General features: G+C 36.8%; 1 protein-coding gene across 1 annotated transcript in view; it reads left to right on the forward strand.

The window, feature by feature from the left end:
• TUBGCP6 (tubulin gamma complex component 6) overlaps positions 1-19,870 on the forward strand; it is a 30,154-nt gene that overhangs the window by 1,922 nt on the left and 8,362 nt on the right. The window contains exons 3-25 of the mRNA XM_005481926.4: positions 1,068-1,231; positions 2,627-2,837; positions 3,370-3,543; positions 4,577-4,698; positions 5,014-5,089; positions 5,541-5,650; positions 7,433-7,524; positions 7,621-7,760; positions 8,512-8,661; positions 9,339-9,420; positions 9,498-9,586; positions 9,761-9,876; positions 10,481-10,619; positions 10,708-10,824; positions 11,066-12,377; positions 12,805-12,860; positions 13,115-13,307; positions 13,571-13,739; positions 15,036-15,177; positions 16,147-16,341; positions 16,602-16,734; positions 16,977-17,190; positions 18,252-18,451. Coding sequence (XP_005481983.2) covers positions 1,068-1,231; positions 2,627-2,837; positions 3,370-3,543; positions 4,577-4,698; positions 5,014-5,089; positions 5,541-5,650; positions 7,433-7,524; positions 7,621-7,760; positions 8,512-8,661; positions 9,339-9,420; positions 9,498-9,586; positions 9,761-9,876; positions 10,481-10,619; positions 10,708-10,824; positions 11,066-12,377; positions 12,805-12,860; positions 13,115-13,307; positions 13,571-13,739; positions 15,036-15,177; positions 16,147-16,341; positions 16,602-16,734; positions 16,977-17,190; positions 18,252-18,451 — 4,396 coding nt within the window. The remainder of the gene's footprint in view (positions 1-1,067; positions 1,232-2,626; positions 2,838-3,369; positions 3,544-4,576; positions 4,699-5,013; positions 5,090-5,540; positions 5,651-7,432; positions 7,525-7,620; positions 7,761-8,511; positions 8,662-9,338; positions 9,421-9,497; positions 9,587-9,760; positions 9,877-10,480; positions 10,620-10,707; positions 10,825-11,065; positions 12,378-12,804; positions 12,861-13,114; positions 13,308-13,570; positions 13,740-15,035; positions 15,178-16,146; positions 16,342-16,601; positions 16,735-16,976; positions 17,191-18,251; positions 18,452-19,870) is intronic.

The following is a 19,870-nucleotide window of genomic DNA, read 5'->3' on the forward strand; positions in this document are numbered from 1 at the left end:
TCAGATTGCATTGCCTAACTTGCTGTATTGTTGTCTTGACTTGTTATATCTTAAAGCATTTTTTCTGGTTTTTTTTTTCCATTTAATGGCCTAGTTCCTATTGTCCTATTACCTTTTCAGTGTGTACAGTTTCTACTGTATCTTTTTTCCCCTTTTGCTGTCCGTTCTGTTTATTTTTGCTGGCTTATTCTTGTAGAAGTACTAGGTACACTTTCAGAGTTTTTCTTCTTTCCATTTTTACTGTGTGTAGGTAGGCTTATTTATAGCCTACCCTTAGATCCTCATCTTGTTCCCTTTACTTAACATATGGATAGATCTTTCAACTCCTTTAATTCAGGGTCTGAATTGAAACTTGAAGGCAAACACATTAAATAGAAAAACCCTCTGCCATTCAGTGCTCACATGTGGATGTAAATTGTAACCTAGAGGAGGCAGAAGCTTTTTGAGTTAGTGCTGACCTCTTTCTATCACACTGGAAAATTTGCAATTTCTTGAGGAATAAGCTGCTTTTTACATCTATGTGATTGTCTTTTACTAAAATTGAGGATAATTCTGCACATATGGGTCCTGTTGAGTGGGAGTTGAGGATGTGGCATATACAGTGTTTGGACACTTACAGATTTTCTGCATATGAATTAGGGAACAAACTGTGTTAGTCATAGTTAACAAAATGCTTACAAATTTGAAGATCTGTAGCCTGGATCCTTTGTCTGGAACAAATGGTAAAGCAGTATTAATGCTACACATTGTTGAATGTCCATATCAGAGATTCTCCATTTGTAGCACTATATGCTTGCCAAACAAGAAAGTTTAAAATTTAACCCCAACAAGTGTAGTGTATTATTTTGAAGGTGATTTGTGTATGGGCATTAATACTTATAGAGACTCATAAGATTAAAAGAGTGCCTACAATAAAAATTTAAGCTTGATATAATGGGAGGATAGATGAGAGAGGTTGGGTCACGTTGAGTCATTTGGTCATGAATGATTGCAAAACATCTTTTTCATTAACAAATGTGTCTCCAGTAAAATGTTTCCATGTCTGACCTTTGAACTCTTTCTGACAGGTTCCCCAAAGTATAGACCAGTCAGAAGATGAGGGATTCCAGTCAGCATCCAATCTGACTCCTGATTCTCAGTCAGAGCCAAGCATGACTCCAGACATAGACTTGTGGGATGCAGTGCTTACATATGGACCCAGCAAACGAAGATGTTGGGAAAGAATTGGCTAGTATGTGTCTCATCTTACTGGTAAATTTACTGTGCACCATGGGCAAATGTGTGAAGGTGCATTGCATCTTAATTCCACATGACCTCAGTGAAATGAGCATGTCTCATTCACAGATTTCAATACACTCCATTAATAGGGATAAAGGAATAAAAGGTGTGTGATTTCAATAGACTGGTTCTTAGAGTGCAGCAGTTTCACAGGAAGAGATAAAATCAACTTTGTCAAAAAACGAAGGGATTAGGAAAACACTGTTTGTGTGAAATGCAGCATTTTTCTAACTATTTTGACTTCTGACATGCTATGCAATTTGTCTCAGTATAAAATTATTCCATATTTTCAGTTTCAAAAGAGAAAGGGGTAATTGTAGAGCAGTAGAAAACTTAAACAAATATCTCCCTGTATTGTAGAGTATTGTATTCCTTTCCCCATCCTGTAGACAAATGAGAAAATGATAACAGATTTCTTGGTGGTCTATTAGGCTTGTAGTTCTTTTGACTTTTGAGTAGAAGATGCATCTCCTGAGAGAAAGCTCTCTGCAGTCCTGTTAAGGGTTCCTGGCTCCCCTAAAATGGAAGGTAAAAGGAAAAGCAGGTATGGCAGGTATTCTGAGATTTCAGATGGACAGCGGTGAGCCTGATTCTTGGAAAAGCTTTGCTCTGTATGTTTTCTTTAATTTTAAATAATAATCTAGTGTTGTGCTGTTGCATTGTTGAACGGTGGTTTTTTATCTCTGAGACTTAGAAGCTCAGAAACTCAGAAATTCACGGTTGTGACTTTTCAAAGCCACTGTAGCCCACTTGAGCTTTTTCCTAGAACAACACAGTTTTTCTTGCTACTATTTAGACTGTAGGGGTCTAAGAGTCATATATAGACCATATGCCTGACTGATTTTGTGTAGTACCTGCTACTAGAATTCAGAGTTTTTGGAAGAATTGGAAATAGAAATTGTTTTGGCAGGGATAGTAATCTTCACTGCAAACAGGCAAAATGTGTTAATAGAAGTTGATTGTAGCAGTTGGAGTGTATTTCTCTTCAACTTACTTGAATATTAGCATTAAATGAACCATGGAAATATGGCATATATTTTCCTCGTTTTCCTGGTGTGAAAACTACATCAAGGAGGGCCATAAAAGCAGCTGGTAGTTCTGTGCCAAGGATTCTGTCTCTTTGAACTGATGTTCAAATTATCTATGTATTTATGTATTTGTTCTCTGCACTGAGTTTGAGCTCTCGTTTCATTGACTGCACATTCCCTTACAAATGTATATTGCAAGTGACTTTTCTGTGAGGAATTCTGTCTGTGCAAAGCTCTGAAATGCTTTTTTCTTCCTGTATGAAATGTATTTCCTTCTTTTCACACAATTACCTTGTCATGTTGTGTTTACTCTGACACAGCCCACCTGGTAAAAAAGAGGAACCATATCTTACTGAAGCTGGGAGAGAAGCTTTTGACAAATTTTACAAACTTCGAGAAGGGGAATTGCAGCTGTTTACTAATACTGTGCTTCAGCTTCCTCAGCTTGTGCTGGTGAAAGAACCTGAACTGGTTAAGGATGTCTTGAATGTCCTCATTGGTGTGGTATCCACCACATTTTCACTCAATCAGGTAGGGAAGATTTTTTATCTGCCTTTCCTAGTCAAATATTTTTGGTTTCTTTCATAGAGGAATCTTCAATACATTTATTTCTGCTGAGATCTTGCTTAACTCTAGTTGTGACTAGAGTTAAGAAGTTGAATGTTGCCTAATGTCAACAGGGCAGTATTTATGTAATGCAGTAATTATGTTACTGTAATAGGCTAAGATTATTTATGGTTCTCTAAAGGCAAAATAGTTTTATGAGTACTTGAAAATAGTTTTGTAAATAATTTTGTAGAATTGGATTTTCTTTATGGAATTAAGTAAATAGTCTTATTCTGTATATTTTAAGGCATCATTCTTACTCCTCCAATTTTGCTACAATTCCATGTTTGTCTCACTGTCCTAGCTATATAGTCTCAGTCACCTGAGTATCTAAACTGAGAATTCATCTGCTGTTATTTTTTGTGTGTAAGTATTAGCTATTTTAAATCAGAATACAGCTCTAGAAATCATTGAATCTGCTTGCCTTTTCTTTTTTTTCCTCCCTATATCCTCTTAGGCTGCTCAGTCCTTTGTGATAAAGGAGGGGGTGTATGTGTCTGGCACATCACCAGAGACAATGCATAACCTGCTCTCGGAAGTTGCAGAGTATGGAACCTATTACACAAGGCTCAGTCGCTTTTCTCTTCAGCCAGTTTTGGATTCCTCATACAGCAAAGGACTTGTGTTTCAGGTAAAGCAATTGCATTAAATCAACTGGATTTAATGGGCCAATTATCTGAGGTAGAGAAGGTCACTGATTTAATGTAAAGCTGGAATTTCTGCACTCTGCAAAACTGCAGAGTATTTTTAGTGTAGTGCTCCATCCCAGGTCAGCAAGGAACAGTGCTGATGTATTTAAATCACAGCTCTCTGTGCTGAGGGCTTGCTTCCACTGAAACATGCAGTAAAATGTCTTTGTTACCCTTTGTTTAGTGATATTGTTCTGTTGTGGACTAAAGAATTAAAATTTTTAAATGCTTTAAAAACATTACTTATTTATACAGAAAGATGTATAAAATTAAAATACAAGAACTTTCTTAGTACACTGTATATATATAAAATATATTTTTCAAAAATAAAAACTGAGGTAGAAAAAGATGGTATTGAATAGCTTTTATTACTTTTCCTTGGTTCAAAATTATGCATGCAAATTTTCCATGTCAGTCCTCTGTATATTATGTTGAGCTGTATGTACGGTCTGTAATATCTGGTGATTTAATCTCTTCCTAATGTATAGAATTAAGTTAGGATTAGTTATGAAAACCTGTTCATGCTGAATATTTGATTTACAGCAATGTTATTCAATTTCTGTTAAGAAGGTCTCTCTGTTAGATAAAGTCCTAGATAAGTGTTTTGCAGTATCCAGTTTAGGCACGAAAGTAGGGAAGCAGGTTTCCCTGGGTTGGTTTTATAGAGAATGAGGAGCTCCTCAAAGGACAGGTCAAAGAATCTGAGCCAAGATGCTTTATTTCACTGTGCATGGCTCCAGGCTCTATGCACTGCATGTGTGAGGAGTACAGAGGAGCCATCTGCCTCATTGCAATGTCTGAAGTTGCATGGGTCCTCAGTCGCCCCTTACTTTAGTGTTCAAGTCTCCCTTACGTGCATATGCCATTTATTTTCCTAAAAGGTTTGTTTTTCATGCTGATGCAATTGATGAGAGACATTGATAGACTGTTAACAACTTTCACAGTAGGACTTTAAGTATTTTCTGTTCATGACAGGCATTCACGAGTGGACTGAGGAAGTATCTTCAATATTACCGAGCCTGTGTTTTGTCAACACCTCCTACTTTGAGTCTTCTAACAATCAGCTTTCTATTCAGGAAATTAGGTCGTCAGCTGAGGTAAGAGAATGGTATTAAATGTTTAAGCTTTTCCTTACAGAAAAAGTGCATATACACTGAGAAGGCTGTATTACATGGCCATTCTTATTTAGTCTGTCAGTATTTTTCCTTGGTTTTACAGAATTTTTTTATATCCAGACTATTGGAGGGAAAACATACAAGGTCTTTATACTTATACAGTTTCTTTGTTATGCCTGTTATCATTCAGCAGATTGAGTGTGATTGTTGTACAATATTGAAATTCAGCAAAATTCATAACTGATCTTGGAGACTCCTGGTTGAAGTTTTTATATATGTTTTAATACTGTTTTTTAGGTATTTAGCTGAACTGTGTGGCATAGGAACGACAGCACTGGGGATCAGTGGTGGAGCTGGTGCTTCATTTCCTACGGTGATTTTTTGTTTGATATTTTTATGATTTTTTGGGTTTCAATGTTAATATTCTTCAAATATGTTGGATTTTATATCAAATACTTAGTGCTGGTCTCTCTACTAGCAAAGCTATGATCCTGGACCTCCAGTTAAAGCACTATAGTCCTTTCTCCAGATGCTTAAACATATGGAAATTTGTCCAGGGTTTTCAATTCCTGTAATAAACAAAGGGCTCAAAATAAGCCTTCTAGTCATGTGAATCCAACTCAAGACATACCTGTCTCACTCTAGAGATGATAAAGTGAGCTTGGGGTAACTTGCTCAGGTAAAGTGATCTTAACTGCAAATAGATGGAGGACATGAGATGAAACTGCCTTATGAGTCTAGTGAAATATGTCAAGCCATGTATTTTTGTTGTTAAGGATGTTGTGAAGTGTGTTGCCTAATGTTAAAATATTTTTCATTTTTAGGGTGTTAAATTGCTTTCATATCTGTACAAAGAGGCTCTCAACAATTGTAGCAATGAGCATTATCCAGTTCTTCTCTCTTTATTGAAGACAAGCTGTGAGCCATACACAAGGTGTGTCCATACTGTTTGTTCTTTGCATAACTGAGTTTAAGAATTATGAATTGGTAATGTGGTGAGTGACTCTGTGTGTTTAACGGTGGCTTTTAATAATTTCAGTAAAAATACATGTCTGTATATGCAGTATATATTAAAATTAGTTAATTTTGCTGTTCTGACCCTCTTAGCTAAGTAACAATGTAAGGAGTCATGTGTGGCTAGATTAGTAAATAGATATGTGTAAATAAGACTTAATTCTTGGTGCTGGTCATGGAAGTTTATACTGAAATATAAGATTTGGATAAACTTTTTTTTTTCCTCATACCTCAGTTAAAATCCCGAAACTGGAAACTGACAAGTTTCTTTTATTGTACAAACTGGGGAAGTTCATGCTTTTTTCCACTGTCTTTTTGTTGTGGGCTTTTTAGTAAGCAAAAATGAATAAAATATCTGTAGTTCATTAAGTACATATAACTAACTGATAATAGGAGTAACTAAAAGTAGAGTTCCTTGGATTGCAACAGTTTTGTTAAGCAGTGCTCATCAATTAAAAAAATTATTAGTTTACAGACATCTGAAGAGATGGTAAATTTTTTAATAGCTATTTACAGGAATTATAGCTGTAGTCCATCATCAGTTTGCAATGTTACATAATAGATGTAAAAATACAAGAGAAAACAAAAATCTGCCAAAATGCTCTAAATTTAAGATTCTGCCCATGGCCACCCTTCTTGTGTTTTCTTCCTTCTACATGAACTATCTTCGGAGAAATTTAATTTCAGATTTACCAGAAGCCTCACTGAAATATCTTCACAGCTCTTACCCTGCTATTTATAGAAGGAAGTCAGATTTCTGAAATACCAAGAGCATCACATGGAACCTAAAAAAATCTGGATTGCTGCATTGATTCCTAAATTTGCTGCAGATTTCTATTGAAGCATCAATTATACATGATCAGGACTACCCTGGAAGGAAGCCTCTATTATCTGCATAAAGTGTTACCCACTCATTTATTAACCTGAAGGAAATTAAATAATACAAGTTGTTGCTCAAATAAACCACAGAAGCATCAGATTTAACAATTTAAAAGTGCTTAACTTTTTACTTGCAACCTTGAAGTGGAGCAGAGGTTGCTGTGTTAAATGCTTCCTCTTTGTTTGCACAGTGTTAATTAAAAAAAAAAAAAATCTCCCAGGACCTCTGAGCCTTTTTATCTATAGCCTCAGATTGTATAAAAGTAGTGGGTTTTTTATTTCTTCAAAAGTTTGACTCACACAGAAAAAATATGAGAAAGCATGAATAAATATGCCAAAATAGTAGTTCTCATCATTGCATATATATTGAAAATGTCTCTGGGTCTGGGGAAAAAGTACTTGGTACTGCATCTTTATTTTATACCCTTTTAGCTTCTCTTTGCTGAAATTACCACTGTTTAAAACAAACGCTTTCTGCTTTTCTCTTGCTGTGCCCTTGATGTGCTGCAAAGTTTTCTGTATATTTTTATATATATTTAGTAAATTGATGTGCAGGAATAAAATAATTGTTTTAATTGAGGCCCTGTTCTCTTATCTAAACTAATTATCACTAAAATAGTCTATTAAAAATAGTTTAAGAAAAGTGTAGAGCCACAATTTCCTGTATATTTAAATGTCAGTGTGACAGTACTTAATTGATGGCTTTTAACCTGCCTATATCTTGTGTCTTTTGGGATTTTAAAGAGCATACTAACTCCTTGGTTATAGTAAAGAAAAGAATGCAAGAGAATTTATTTTCAACACTACAATTTTTTTTTTTCAGATTTATCTATGATTGGGTATATAGTGGTGTGTTCAGAGATGTTTATGGAGAATTTATGATTCAGGTGAATGAGGATTATCTTTGTTTCAGAGGTACAGTATATATATATATGGAGCATTTCTAATTAGTATAATTTGTGCTGGTAATTAAATAACTAAAATATGTATTTCCATCTTTTTGTTACACAGATAAACATTACTGGACTCATGGTTATGTTTTGATTTCAAAAGAAGTCGAAGACTGTGTCCCTGTATTTCTTAAGCATATTGCTAATGATGTATACATATGTGGGAAAACCATAAACTTGCTGAAATTGTGCTGTCCTAGGGTAAGTTTTGGGTTGCTTCCTTCCTATTACATTACTCTCTAGAGCAAGAGTGTAGGTTTTTAGCAAGTTCACTCCTTTAACAAAACTTGGTATTATGTAAGTAGGATGATGAAGGGCAGTTACTTGCTCTCAGATACTTGTGAGCTGATTATCCACTCTACTTGCTACCACCTCACTGCAGAAATCTACATTTTAACACCATCAGATTTCTTGTATACAATGTATATTATGTATTTTTTTCTTTATATTGAAAGCAGAAATGCTTCTGGCATTCAAACAAGTGCCTTCCACTTCTTGCACTACTCCTTTTTGGTTTAAAGCTGCCTCACTCTTACCAGGTCATGGGTCAGTTCTGCACATCTCTTTCAGCTGTATCACTGCATTTTCAAAAAGTTCTGTTTATTGGTATTTTGCAGAACGATTCTTGTCCTTGATAAGAAAAACATGTTCAACTACTTTGTGTCTTCTCTCTATATGCCCAAAAATAAAATAACCAGAGGGGGGTGTCTGAAGTCTGTAAAGTCTGTAAACATTCCCAGGGAGCAAGTGTTCTCCTTAACATCAGAGCTGCTCAGTCTCAGCAGAGCAGAGCAGCTCATTATCAGCTATGTGGTGTCATATGTAAGCCTAATACCTCAAGTGAAATAGATCCTGTATGGAGGTTTTGTGAAGCAGGTCTAAGTTAAAAAAATGTATAAAGTGAATTCATAATATTTAAAATGTATGTAAAAGAAGATCTCTCCTTTTTCAGCATTATATATGTTGGTCAGATATACCTGTTCCCCGGATTTCAGTTATTTTTTCCCTTGAAGAACTGAAAGAAATAGAGAGAGATTGTGCAGTGTACGTGGGTCGAATGGAAAGAATTGCTCGATACAGTTCCATAAGCAAGGAGGAAAAGGTAAATGAATAAAGGAACAAATACCTCATTATGATTTTTTAAAAATACTCAATTTTCATTTTTGTTATAGCCTCTAAAGAATTTGTATTTACAGTCAGATTTTTAATGGGTAAATTACAGTTTTAATTGCAGCAAATCAAAATTATTAAATATTGAAATTATGTAATGTAGCTTTTAAAAGTATAGGTGGTGTGTTGACATTTTTTAGCCTTTTCATATATTAAATGAGTGTTAGACTTTGATCTTAGTTCTTTACATTAGGAGATTTGTCCTCTTACTGAAAAGACTGTTAGATTCTGATTTAACAAATGAGATAAGCTAATTAGTAACCAGATAAGACTGTTTGTGATTTCCATGGCTAATTGTTTCTTCAGAACATTTTAACTACAAAGACAATTCTGGCCTTCACATTCCATCAATTTAGTTTATATATCAGATGGAATTAGTTTGTTTTAAAGTCTGAAGTATTAACTTTCAAGACTAGTTTGTAGATTTTGCATTTACTTGTTTTATTCATATTTTTGTTGTATTAATTTATTAACAGCCGTTATAAAATGTGCATCTGTCTTTGCAACTGTGTATCAGTGTATTTCAAGTCTAAAATAATAGAAAAAATTCCACCCTGACTTTTTTTTTTTAATTTAATTTAATTTTATTTTCTTTTATTTTATTTTTAGGACCTGCGCATGGAAATAGCCAAACAAGAATTAATTGTTCATGCTCGGGAAACTGCTAGCAAAGTACTGAAAGCCATTAGTGGTAAGTTATAGTGGCATTTTATGTGCTCTCTAGTGAGTTTGTTAATGCAAACTAACAGAATCTTTCTTTTAATACAGACAAGCAAATATCAGAACGAATGGCTTTGGATGCAAAGAAACGGGAACAGTTTCAGAAGCTGAAAGAACAGTTTGCAAAGGACCAGGAGGTATCTCTCTGCCATTCTAGAGGCACACTGTATTTCTTAGGCAGATAAAGGAATGGATATGTTGTACTGAAGTTGAATTAGTAGCTCATGGTGTACAAATAAGAACTTCTTGTAGATGAGTGTGTTACACCTGGTGTTGGGAACAGCTTTTAAAAGTGTTAAATATTTATGCAGCGTCGTCTTGCGATAAAGCAGGAGGAGATTGATGATGATTTCAGCTATGCCCGAGAGCTCAGAGAGAGAGAAAAAAGACTGAAAGCTTTAGAAGAAGAACTGGAAAAAAAGGCAAGGTAAATGTATCTGAGTTATCTTCAAAATTATCCGAAAGATCTCAAGAAAAAATAATTGTTTGTTAAAATTCACAGTAGTTTGCAGACTTTGTTCTACAAGGATAATATTTGCAGTTAGAAGATGGATGTAAGAATTTTTGGCAATCTATGAGCAATTTTGTTACAAATGGTTAGTGGCCATAAAATCTGAGACCCACTGATTTGTGCCAACCCTATGCAGTCTGGGTTTTGCTATAATAAAAATTTCAAGAAAAAAATTGACTGCATCTTAAAATTTAAAAGCGGAGCCCACAGCAAAAATGGTCACATGTATGTCAAAGCAGAAGTAAAAAGCAGTTGGAGTTAGATTGATATTTCACTTCTGTTTCATCTAAAATTACTTAAACCAAATGAATTACCTACTAAAAATAGTTACAGAAATACATGTTGACTAAAAATGTAGTCCTGTGTTTTCCACCTGTTTATTCTGTGACTGAAGCCTCTGGCTTCTACATTTTAAGAACCAATTCTCAGTTCTGAAGTGCTAAAAAAAGTTTTATTCTTTAGATGGGAAGATGGAAATCAGTGTGCAAAAATCTGTAACTTTCTTTTTACCTTCATTTAGACAGGAATTAATTGACCATTATAGCAAACTTTCTGATGATGCAGCCCGTAAGGAACAAAGAAAATTATGGAAAATCCAGCGCCACAAGTTGGAAACAGCCCGTCTTAAGTTTCTGTTAGAAGATCAAAAACGCATTGAGGTACCTCCTAAAAAGATTTAAGAAGTGTAATTTAGAAAATTTGATACTTGGTACCTAAAGACTTTTTTCTTTTTTTTTTGATTTGTAGGAAATGCTTGAAAAACTTCCAGAGGGAAGCTACAGGAGAAAATTAGATATTATTCCTTATAAACAGTGCCAGTTGGCTTTGGATAAAACTCCTGTTGAGAAAGAGCCACCTTCACAAGTGAGTTTATTTTCTTACATAAACTTCAAGTTGCTTTTCCAGGTTTCCCTAAAGGGACTTAATTTCTTGGTTCATTTCAGTTCAGTAAATACAAGGTTCACGGCAACAGCAAGGTAAGTAGTTATCATTTATGTACTCATCAGAAAAATTGGGAAATTTTTAATCCTGTAATAAAGTAATACCTTAATTAGTAGGTTGATATGTGACCAACCATACAGTGTAATAATTGTTTCTTTTTTAGGAGTCTTTTCTGAAACCTCTGCCTTCTAATGAGACTGTTGGCAGAGAAGAATCTGAGACTGAACAGGGATATGCTGCTTCTGCTGACAAAGCACTGCCTGTGCCAGAGGCAGCAAATAATGATGCTGATGAGCATTTTCAGCCTAAAGCAACAGGATCTGAAAGCAATCTCCAAAATTCAGAGAAAGCATGCAATTCTCTGTACAGTGCTGAGTCCTTGCCTGAATCCAATGTGAATATAGAGGATTTCTTATCAAAGTCACAAGATGAACAGTCTGATGCTGTCAGGATGGAAGGATCTTTGCTAGATGAAGCATTCCAAAATATTAACTCAGATCTTTCTGAGACTTTGCAAGTGAGAGAAAGTCAGCCTGTCATGAGAGGAGCAGCAGAAGAAGACAGTGCACCACTGCATCAGCAGAGCGAGTATGATTTCAGTACAGTTCTCAGACCATCTGCAGCTTGGCAGGGACATGTCAGAGTTGGGGAACACGTATTTGATGTGGACAACAGAAGGCCTCGCTGGAATATTCATGGACATGCATCTGATGCCAACATTAGAGTGGGAGAATATGTACCTCAAGTGGACACTTACCAGCCACATTCAAGTCCTTATGGGCATTCTTCAGATTCCCATATAAAAAGCAGCAGCTGTACTTCTGAAATTGAGTCTAGGCGACCTCGATGGAATATTCATGGGCATGTTTCTGAAGCTCATATTAAAATTGGGGAATATGCTTCAGAGATAGAGACCTCAAGGCCCAGGTGGAACATCCATGGTCATGCTTCAGAAGCCAATATTAAGATTGGAGAGTATGTGTCAAATGTAGCTCCTTCAAGGCCTCGATGGAGCAGCCATGGTCACGCATCTGATGCCAATATCAAGATTGGTGAAAACGTGTCAGAGGTGGCCTCAGCCAGGCCTCGTTGGAACATCCACGGGCACGCCTCGCACTCTCACATCAAAATTGGAGAGCTGGTGTCGGATACAGAGCCTTTGAAATCCCGTTGGAGCCCCTTTGGACACGCATCCCAGTCTAGCATCCAGATAGGGAAGTGGGCCCCATCTACAGAAAGTGATCCCATACCTCATCGTAAAGCCATTTCTGGTTCTTCGTCCGACTCCACAGTTCAGACACTTCTGTACAGTGAGGAGTTCTCTCCTGCTGAAGGGGGCAGGAAGGATGCAAAACCATCACAAGTTAAGGAAGAAACTTTGCCTCAGTCACAGATATCTGACAGTGTTACAGACTCTCCTGACGCTAATATTGAAGATGATAAAAAGGAAAATACAATAGAAAAGAAAGAAGAAGGTAAAATAAAATTAGGTTTATTCAGTCAGCATTTATTTAAGGGCTTGTGAAAGTAACTCCAAATGTTTATTTTCTAAACGGGTCCTTTCTTCCTTATTCCACTTAATTCCTTGCATTATTTTTCATATACTGCTAGAATTCAGAGGAAAGAATTTGAGCTTAGACTTGTCTCCTATATGCAAGAAGCAGAGCATTAAAAAATGAAACTTTTAGCCTGAAATTTTGTGAAACAGGACCTTTAGGGTCCTTAAGTAGAGAACATGCATAAAACTACCTGGGTGGGGCTATGGGGAGGTACTGTTATTGGTGTCGTTGTTTCTGTGATAGTTTATACAGGAATCTTGAACTGCTTTAGGAGCAGATCTGAGGTATGAACCAAGTATTATAAGCAGGTCTAAGTAAATGCTGACTTTAATTGTATTTACAGTAATTGCAGATGTTGTCAACAAGGACCCTTCTCCAGATTCCACACAGAGCTTACAGGTAAGAAACAAAAGTGGTTGTTGAGAGGACTTATTTTTCTTTTGAAAAATTGAACTGATAGTTAAGGTAGTAAATTTCTCTCCTAATCTAATAGTCACTGTAAAATCATATTGTTTTTACATGTCTGAAACACACAGGTGAGTAGGCTCTTCTCTTTTCATTTGAACAGCTAGGCAGTTACCTGTAGGAACACATTAAGCCTGAACAGACAAAGCCAACATCTCTCATAAAATTTGTCCATTCATGAATTTTAGAAAGAAGAACCTGAAAAGGCCATTTCTCAAGATACCGTGCCTCAAGAAACTTTATCTTCTGAAGCTAATGCTGCCACAACTAAGGAGAGAGAAGGGGAAGAGGAAGATGCATGGAAGAAAGAGCAAGCTTATTTGAAAGCCTTATCTGATCAGTATTGTATTGAAAAGTATCAAGATAGTTATGATTTGATGTGTGAGTAGAACTGTTGGAATGGTAGATCAATAGATGTGGTGAATTTGAGCTAGAAAGCTGAATGCTATGACTTACCAGTGAATTACCAATGTTAGGAACTGCAGTAGCCAAACAATTTGCTCCAAGGCACAAAGATGAGAAATACATTTTGGCATGTTATGATTTTCTAACCTAGAGGTGTTTGTATACAGAGGTTAATAGGAACATATTATTAAGCTTCTTAACTATAATAACTTATATTATTTGTATATTTTTAAATGTAGCAGAGCCACCAGTTTCTCATCTCTTGCATCACGTGATACCAAGATCATACACATTTCCTGTGGACCCTACAGTGCAGTCTGCAACAGATGAAACTGCTGTACAGCTGAGTGAGCTCTTGTCTCTGCCAGTGCTGATGAAACGTTCTATTACTGCTCCACTTGTATCTCAGTGAGTATTTGTTAGGATTTTGCAATTAATTTTGCAATTAATGATAAATTCTATTTTGAGACGGGAGTTGCACACAGATGTCTTAAATTTGCTCTTAGGTCATAGAAGTAATTCAGTAACTGGTCCATTAGTAATTAAAAAGTTCAGATCTGCATGATAAATAATAACATAAACTTAGATGTTTATGTGCAAATTAAAAATGTGATGTCTGTTTGGAATATAAGTGCTCAGAGGGAAGTCTTGTAGATTTTGCAGCAGTGATTTTGACACCATTAGTTTCATTGTTCTTTTAAAATAAAGGTGCTTTCTTTATAATATGTGTGCTAGTTTATATTTGAAAGATGAAAGCCAAGGGAGTGAAAAAAATCTTTAAATTCTTGAAATCTCATATTGATCAGGGTATATTTCATGCTTCAGTGGGAACTCCAGCTTCAAGGCTGTTTTGAGGTATAATGGAAGCAGTTCTTGTTACCATTGGAATACACAAGGAAACCACATACATGTTGGATGGTTTAATTAGTATATCTAATAATATTTTAAATAAAAGTTTTTGTTACTTTGTACAAGATTAGCTTTTGTCATGAAAACAATTACTCACAGACACTTTTTGTAGAATCTGCTTTCCTTTAAGTTTCCATCTGCTAGCTCTCAGTGTGCTATACTCAAAGTTTGGTGCAATGTAGAAAGGTGTTATTGTCTAACCTTATTTTAAACACCTGGTTGGCTACCAGAATGATCTGTGTACAGACTCACACATTCAGCAAACTGAGCCTGAGTTTTTGTGCTGCCAGAATTACCCTATCCCTGCTAGGCAAGTTAAATTATTTAAAGCTAAGTTGAATACCTTCACGGTACTGTAGGCTGTGTATAGATCTAGATACTAAACTGTAGTATAGATCTTAATATCTGGTGTCAGAGTTTTTTTCAATTAGTATATTCTTACTGGGGATTTAATAGTCTTTTAATTTGTGTAGGTGACAGAGATCAGAATGCTATTGATAAAATGTTGAAATGTTGATCCAGGTCCAGCAGCATCTTCTAAAGATCACTGTATGTAGCCAGTCTTAAAATACTTCCCCAGTATTTTTCAGAACCCAGTTACTTAAAATGGTAGGTTTTAATTCTGGTATATAATGGATGAGGATTTTTGTCTCATGTTTTTTGCCTATATGAATAACATCTTAGATAGCAGAGTTGAGTACTGGAGCATTAATCTGATGTAGCCACAGCTGAATGTTAACAGTAAGGAAGGAGTTGCATATAAGTGTAATACCTTTTCTGTGTTTTTATTCTTAGCGTTTCTCTTGTGAACAAAGCAATAGTTGATTACTACTTTGTGGAGCTGAATGTAGAGAAGCATTTTGAAGCATTGAGACACTTTTTGTTAATGGAAGATGGGGAGTTTGCTCAGTCACTCAGTGACCTGTTGTTTGAGAAGGTATTTGCTTTGTTGTCTTTAACCCAGTGTTTGGGTTGTCTGCTTTGCCTTCATGCCTCTGAATTGATTTGGATGCGAATGAGAGAATGGTGTGAATTGGAATCCTGGCTTGTGGAGTTTTCCTCTGTTGTACTGTGTCAAGAAGTCTGTAGCAAGGAACTCTGTGCATGTTGTAAGGATGGAGAAAAAAGGTCTTGGACAGATAAGCACTCCTGGAAGGGTACTTCACTCTTTCCAGTGAAAACTGCTGCACTATTGCTGTCCCCTCCTGTCTGCTGGCAGCAAGGCTGGAAGAGCCTGTTGTCATTTGCTAAACTCCAGTGGAAAGCTGCCCACTGTGTTGCAAGCTACCTACTCCTACCTTAAATATCCTCAGCTAGAGAGCAGAGGGGAGGCCATGTGAAGAGAGTGCTGGGCCTCTAATGAGGCAATGTTTTCATGACTTACTGCTGTGTTCATGGGGAAGACAGCAAGGTAGGACAGATAGCCTGGGTTGGTTCAGATTGTTGCCCATGGACATAGGCAGCTGTAGGAGAGTTAATGCATTTCTCTGAGTCCTGAAAATGCTTTAGACCCAAGTAGGGAGAGCACTTGGGGATTTAGACTTGATGAATAGCTTTATTTGTAAACCTCTGAGAGTGCTGAGGTGATGAGGCTGGCAGATTCAAGTCAGATAAATTCCTTGGATCCCTGGCTTTCTAAAGACTCTATTCCCTGCAGGAGGAACTGAACCACAGCAGACATAAGAAAATAAATCAGTGTAGGTATGAGATTACCCTTCAGGCTGTGAACAGAAATAGTTCAGAAGTTGCTTCTTATGCTGTTCATGCATCCCTATGGCAGAAGTAAAAACTTCCAATCAAGGCAGGGCAGTCACCACTTTATCATTGTGCTTTAATTCACCTGTGTTCAAGAGCCAAGACTTTTTATTAATATGGTGTAATTAGTGGTTTGTTTTTTTATCCCTAGCTTGGATCAGGACAAACACCTGGTGAATTGCTGAATCCACTGGTTCTTAATTCTATCCTAAATAAAGCACTACAGTACAGTCTTCATGGTGACACCCAGCTTGCTTCCAATCTTTCTTTTGCCCTCAAGTATCTCCCAGAAATGTTCACGCCCAACGCACCGGATGCTCTGAGCTGCTTAGAGCTCAGGTACAAGGTAAGAGGTCATGGAGCAAGGTAGAATACTGCAGGTATGCCATGGTTCCTGTGCACAATGATAAAGTGAATATGTTAATAAGAATACAGTATCTAAGAATGGAGTAAAATAATGTGTAATGGAAACTACAGGATTTACTTAGCCTGCCCATTGCATTGCATTATTAAAATACACAATAATTGTTGAAATACTTGTACTTTAAATAATGTTATAATTTCTAACAAAAAATGTAGTATGATCAGCACTGTTGTTTCTTGTAGGTTGACTGGCCTCTGAACATTGTCATTACTGAGAGCTGCATGAATAAATACAACAAGATTTTCTCCTTTTTGCTTCAGCTGAAGCACATGGTGTGGACTCTCAAGGATGTTTGGTTTCACTTGAAGCGCACTGGTGAGTGTGACTAGTGAAAGAGAGCATCCTGTTCAAAATGCAAAGGAAGATGTTTTGAGAAAATTGTGACTTTTGGAGTTTGATATGAGCATATAAGCTGTATATAAGCAATTGTCTAGCAGAGGGTGCTGAAGGCATTTTAAACAGGATTAGACTCTACTAATAAAAATCTAAAGTCCTTAAAAAATTCTGATTTTAGATGGTCTCTGTGGCTGATATTATATTTCTGCTTTTATTTTCAGCTTTAGTGAGTCGTGCATCAAATTCTGTCCAGTTTCGACAGCTCCAGCTGTATAAACATGAGATGCAGCATTTTGTGAAAGTAATTCAAGGTTACATTGCTAATCAGATCCTTCATGTTACATGGTGTGAATTTGGAAACAAACTGTCTTCTGTGGGCAACCTGGAAGAAATTCACAGGACACATGCTGAATACCTCAACAAAGCAATCTTCAGGCAAGCTACCGTACTTGCTTTTACTTCAAATGCATGTTAAGGGAGTGGCCAGTCCTAGCCTAATGTATTTGTGCAAAACTGACTTTTACCTGACACATTAATTAGTCTTTACACGTGGAAGTGTTCTTATGTAAGAAACGAACTTCATGGCATCTCACAAGGTCTGTGCTTTGATAATTTTTCTCAGCTATCCATCCTTTTCATTTCCCTGGACTCCTTGAGTTACCTCCTGCTCCTGGTCACCATGCCTCTGCAAGCTTCCAGCTGCTCTGGACAGCTCTAAACTAAGGGCACACATGCCACAGTTCTTTTTCTTTCAGTTCATCCTTTATAAATTACTGCTGTTTCATTCATCATGATTAGTGTGCACCGTAAGCCTTGCTGAAGGATATGAAATGCATTTTCTGTACAATGTGCGTGCTTTTAATATGTGTGCAGTGGCCAGGGCTGGACTTGGAAAGGACAAAAAGATTTGTCTAGCTTTATGAGCAGTGCAAGAGACAACCATCTTTTAGGAATCACAAGCTTTTAGCCCCTTAGTTACTGTATGTGAGGCGTGGTGTGACTAAAAGGAAAGGAGCTACAGTTTATTTGGTTTCTTCTTGTACAGTGTACACTGAAATGATGAAGTGGTGAGATGGAAGGAGATGATACAGAACAGAAATTAAAAGCAAGAAAAGAAATTTCTCCTTTCATGTCTCTCTTTGCGAGTTTTAATCAAAAAAAGCTTGTCTAGAGCTGCTCTTTGGATAGCAGGTGGTAGGATGAGAGGAGATTGAAGTTTAAGGAAAGTCAGAGGATGTTGTTGTTAAATGTCATCTCTTTTGCAAAGGCAGATGTCATTTTAGAAATCAGATTCTCTAGGGCAGATATAAGTATCTTGGAAGTGCAAGTAAACAGTGTTAGATTTAGGCACCTTGTTTAAAATTTGTTGGCTGCAGTCTTGGGGATTTTTTAAAGCCATTATCTTTAACCTAAAGGGTTGTCATTCCTTTGTATTTATAGTCTTACAACCAGTAAATTACATCAACTGATTTGTGCAGTTGTTTTTGTTCTGTCAGGGGTCTGTTGACAGAGAAGGCAGCCCCTGTGATGAACATCATCCACAGCATCTTCAGCCTCATCCTGAAGTTCCGCAGCCAGCTCATCTCGCAGTCGTGGAGCTTCGATGCTGGGAAGCAAATGGCTGTCCATCCCAACTTTGGTCTGATGCAGCAGTCCTACAACACCTTCAAGTATTACTCCCATTTCTTATTCAAAGGTAAGAAATTGCATAAATTCTGGATGGAACAAAAGGTGAACTGGCTACTGGAATATTTTAGCAATATAATGAAAAAGTAGGAAGATTTGTATGCTTTAGGAATGTTGGAAATATAGTTCCCAAATGAAAACTGCATTGTTGTGGTTTGCCAGATCAGATCTCCATGTACATCAATTAAGATGTACACACATGAAATCTACCAGATATTTCAAAACGGACTGTAGGTTTTTGCTGATTTACAAAATAAGTATTTGGTATTTAACTGTACTTTTGTGCTTACATTTTTTTCTTTTCTCTGAAAGTGAGTTCTGAAACTTTTTATTGCCAGCAGTGAGAGATAGTTAGATACCACTCAGAAGTAATTTTAGATATATATGCAATAGTTGAGTTTTACCACTAGTATGAGATTTGGAAGTTGTGATTCCCATGTTGGACTAAAGCTCAGAGAGCCTTCCAGTGCGTGCTCCAGGCAAGTTTTTCAACTGTGTTCAACTATTGACGAATGTTCTTTCCTTTACCATTATAAAATTTCATCTCACTGTCAGCTTAAGCTATAATGTGCTGAAATGGTTACCTTCCATTTGTCTTTTAGGTCTTGCTTGTGTTTTATTACATTACTTATCCTTCATCTGTTATAAAGGTTGTTTGTGGGATCTGGGTTCCTTTTTTTAGAAAATCTTGAATTCCTGAAGGAGCTGCATCTGCTTTTCTTAGATCTATTCTTCTAAAATATTTTCTAGTTCAGACTATATTCTTCAGGAAATGAGCTGCCCTTTTTATTCTTTAAGGGTGTCCAAAAATGGTATCAAAGGACCAAAAACAGATATTTCAGGATGAGTTAGAATGGCTGCTTCCAAATTCTACAGGAAGTCAGAACACCTGTGGGAGCCACCTAAGCCCATACTACGAGATCTATGGTTGCTTCATGGACAGAGATTAATAGACCATTCTGTAAGGAAATCTGATGAGTGACCCAGTTTTTTACACCCTCTTTGTTAAGCACTACAAAACAAATACGTGCTTGTTCATCTCCACTTGTACCTTCAGTCACCATGTATTGTAAAATGCTCTCTCTCCACAAGGGGTTGATCCAGAATCCATTGAAAACCAATACAAAGTTGTCTGGACTTCAATGGCTTTGGCTCGGGCCCTAACTTCTAAAAAGACACCTCCCCTTCTTCCTTGCATGCTGCTGCTGCTTGCTGATTCCCTTGGTACTGGTGCATGGGATGTTTGTGAGCTTAGGGAGCTTCTGTTGGCTTTTTTCCTTTGTACTGGAGGATGTTTAGAATAGTTGGTGTGTTTGTTCATAGAGCGTGAGGGCTTTCTCCTAGGAATTTCTCTTGGCTTTTCTCTCTCACAATGGACTTCACCCCAGAAAACTTCAGCAGAGCTGCTTCTTTCACAGAGGTCTCCTGA

This window comes from Zonotrichia albicollis, chromosome 4 (genome assembly GCF_047830755.1).
Source record: "Zonotrichia albicollis isolate bZonAlb1 chromosome 4, bZonAlb1.hap1, whole genome shotgun sequence".
Lineage (NCBI taxonomy): Eukaryota > Metazoa > Chordata > Aves > Passeriformes > Passerellidae > Zonotrichia > Zonotrichia albicollis.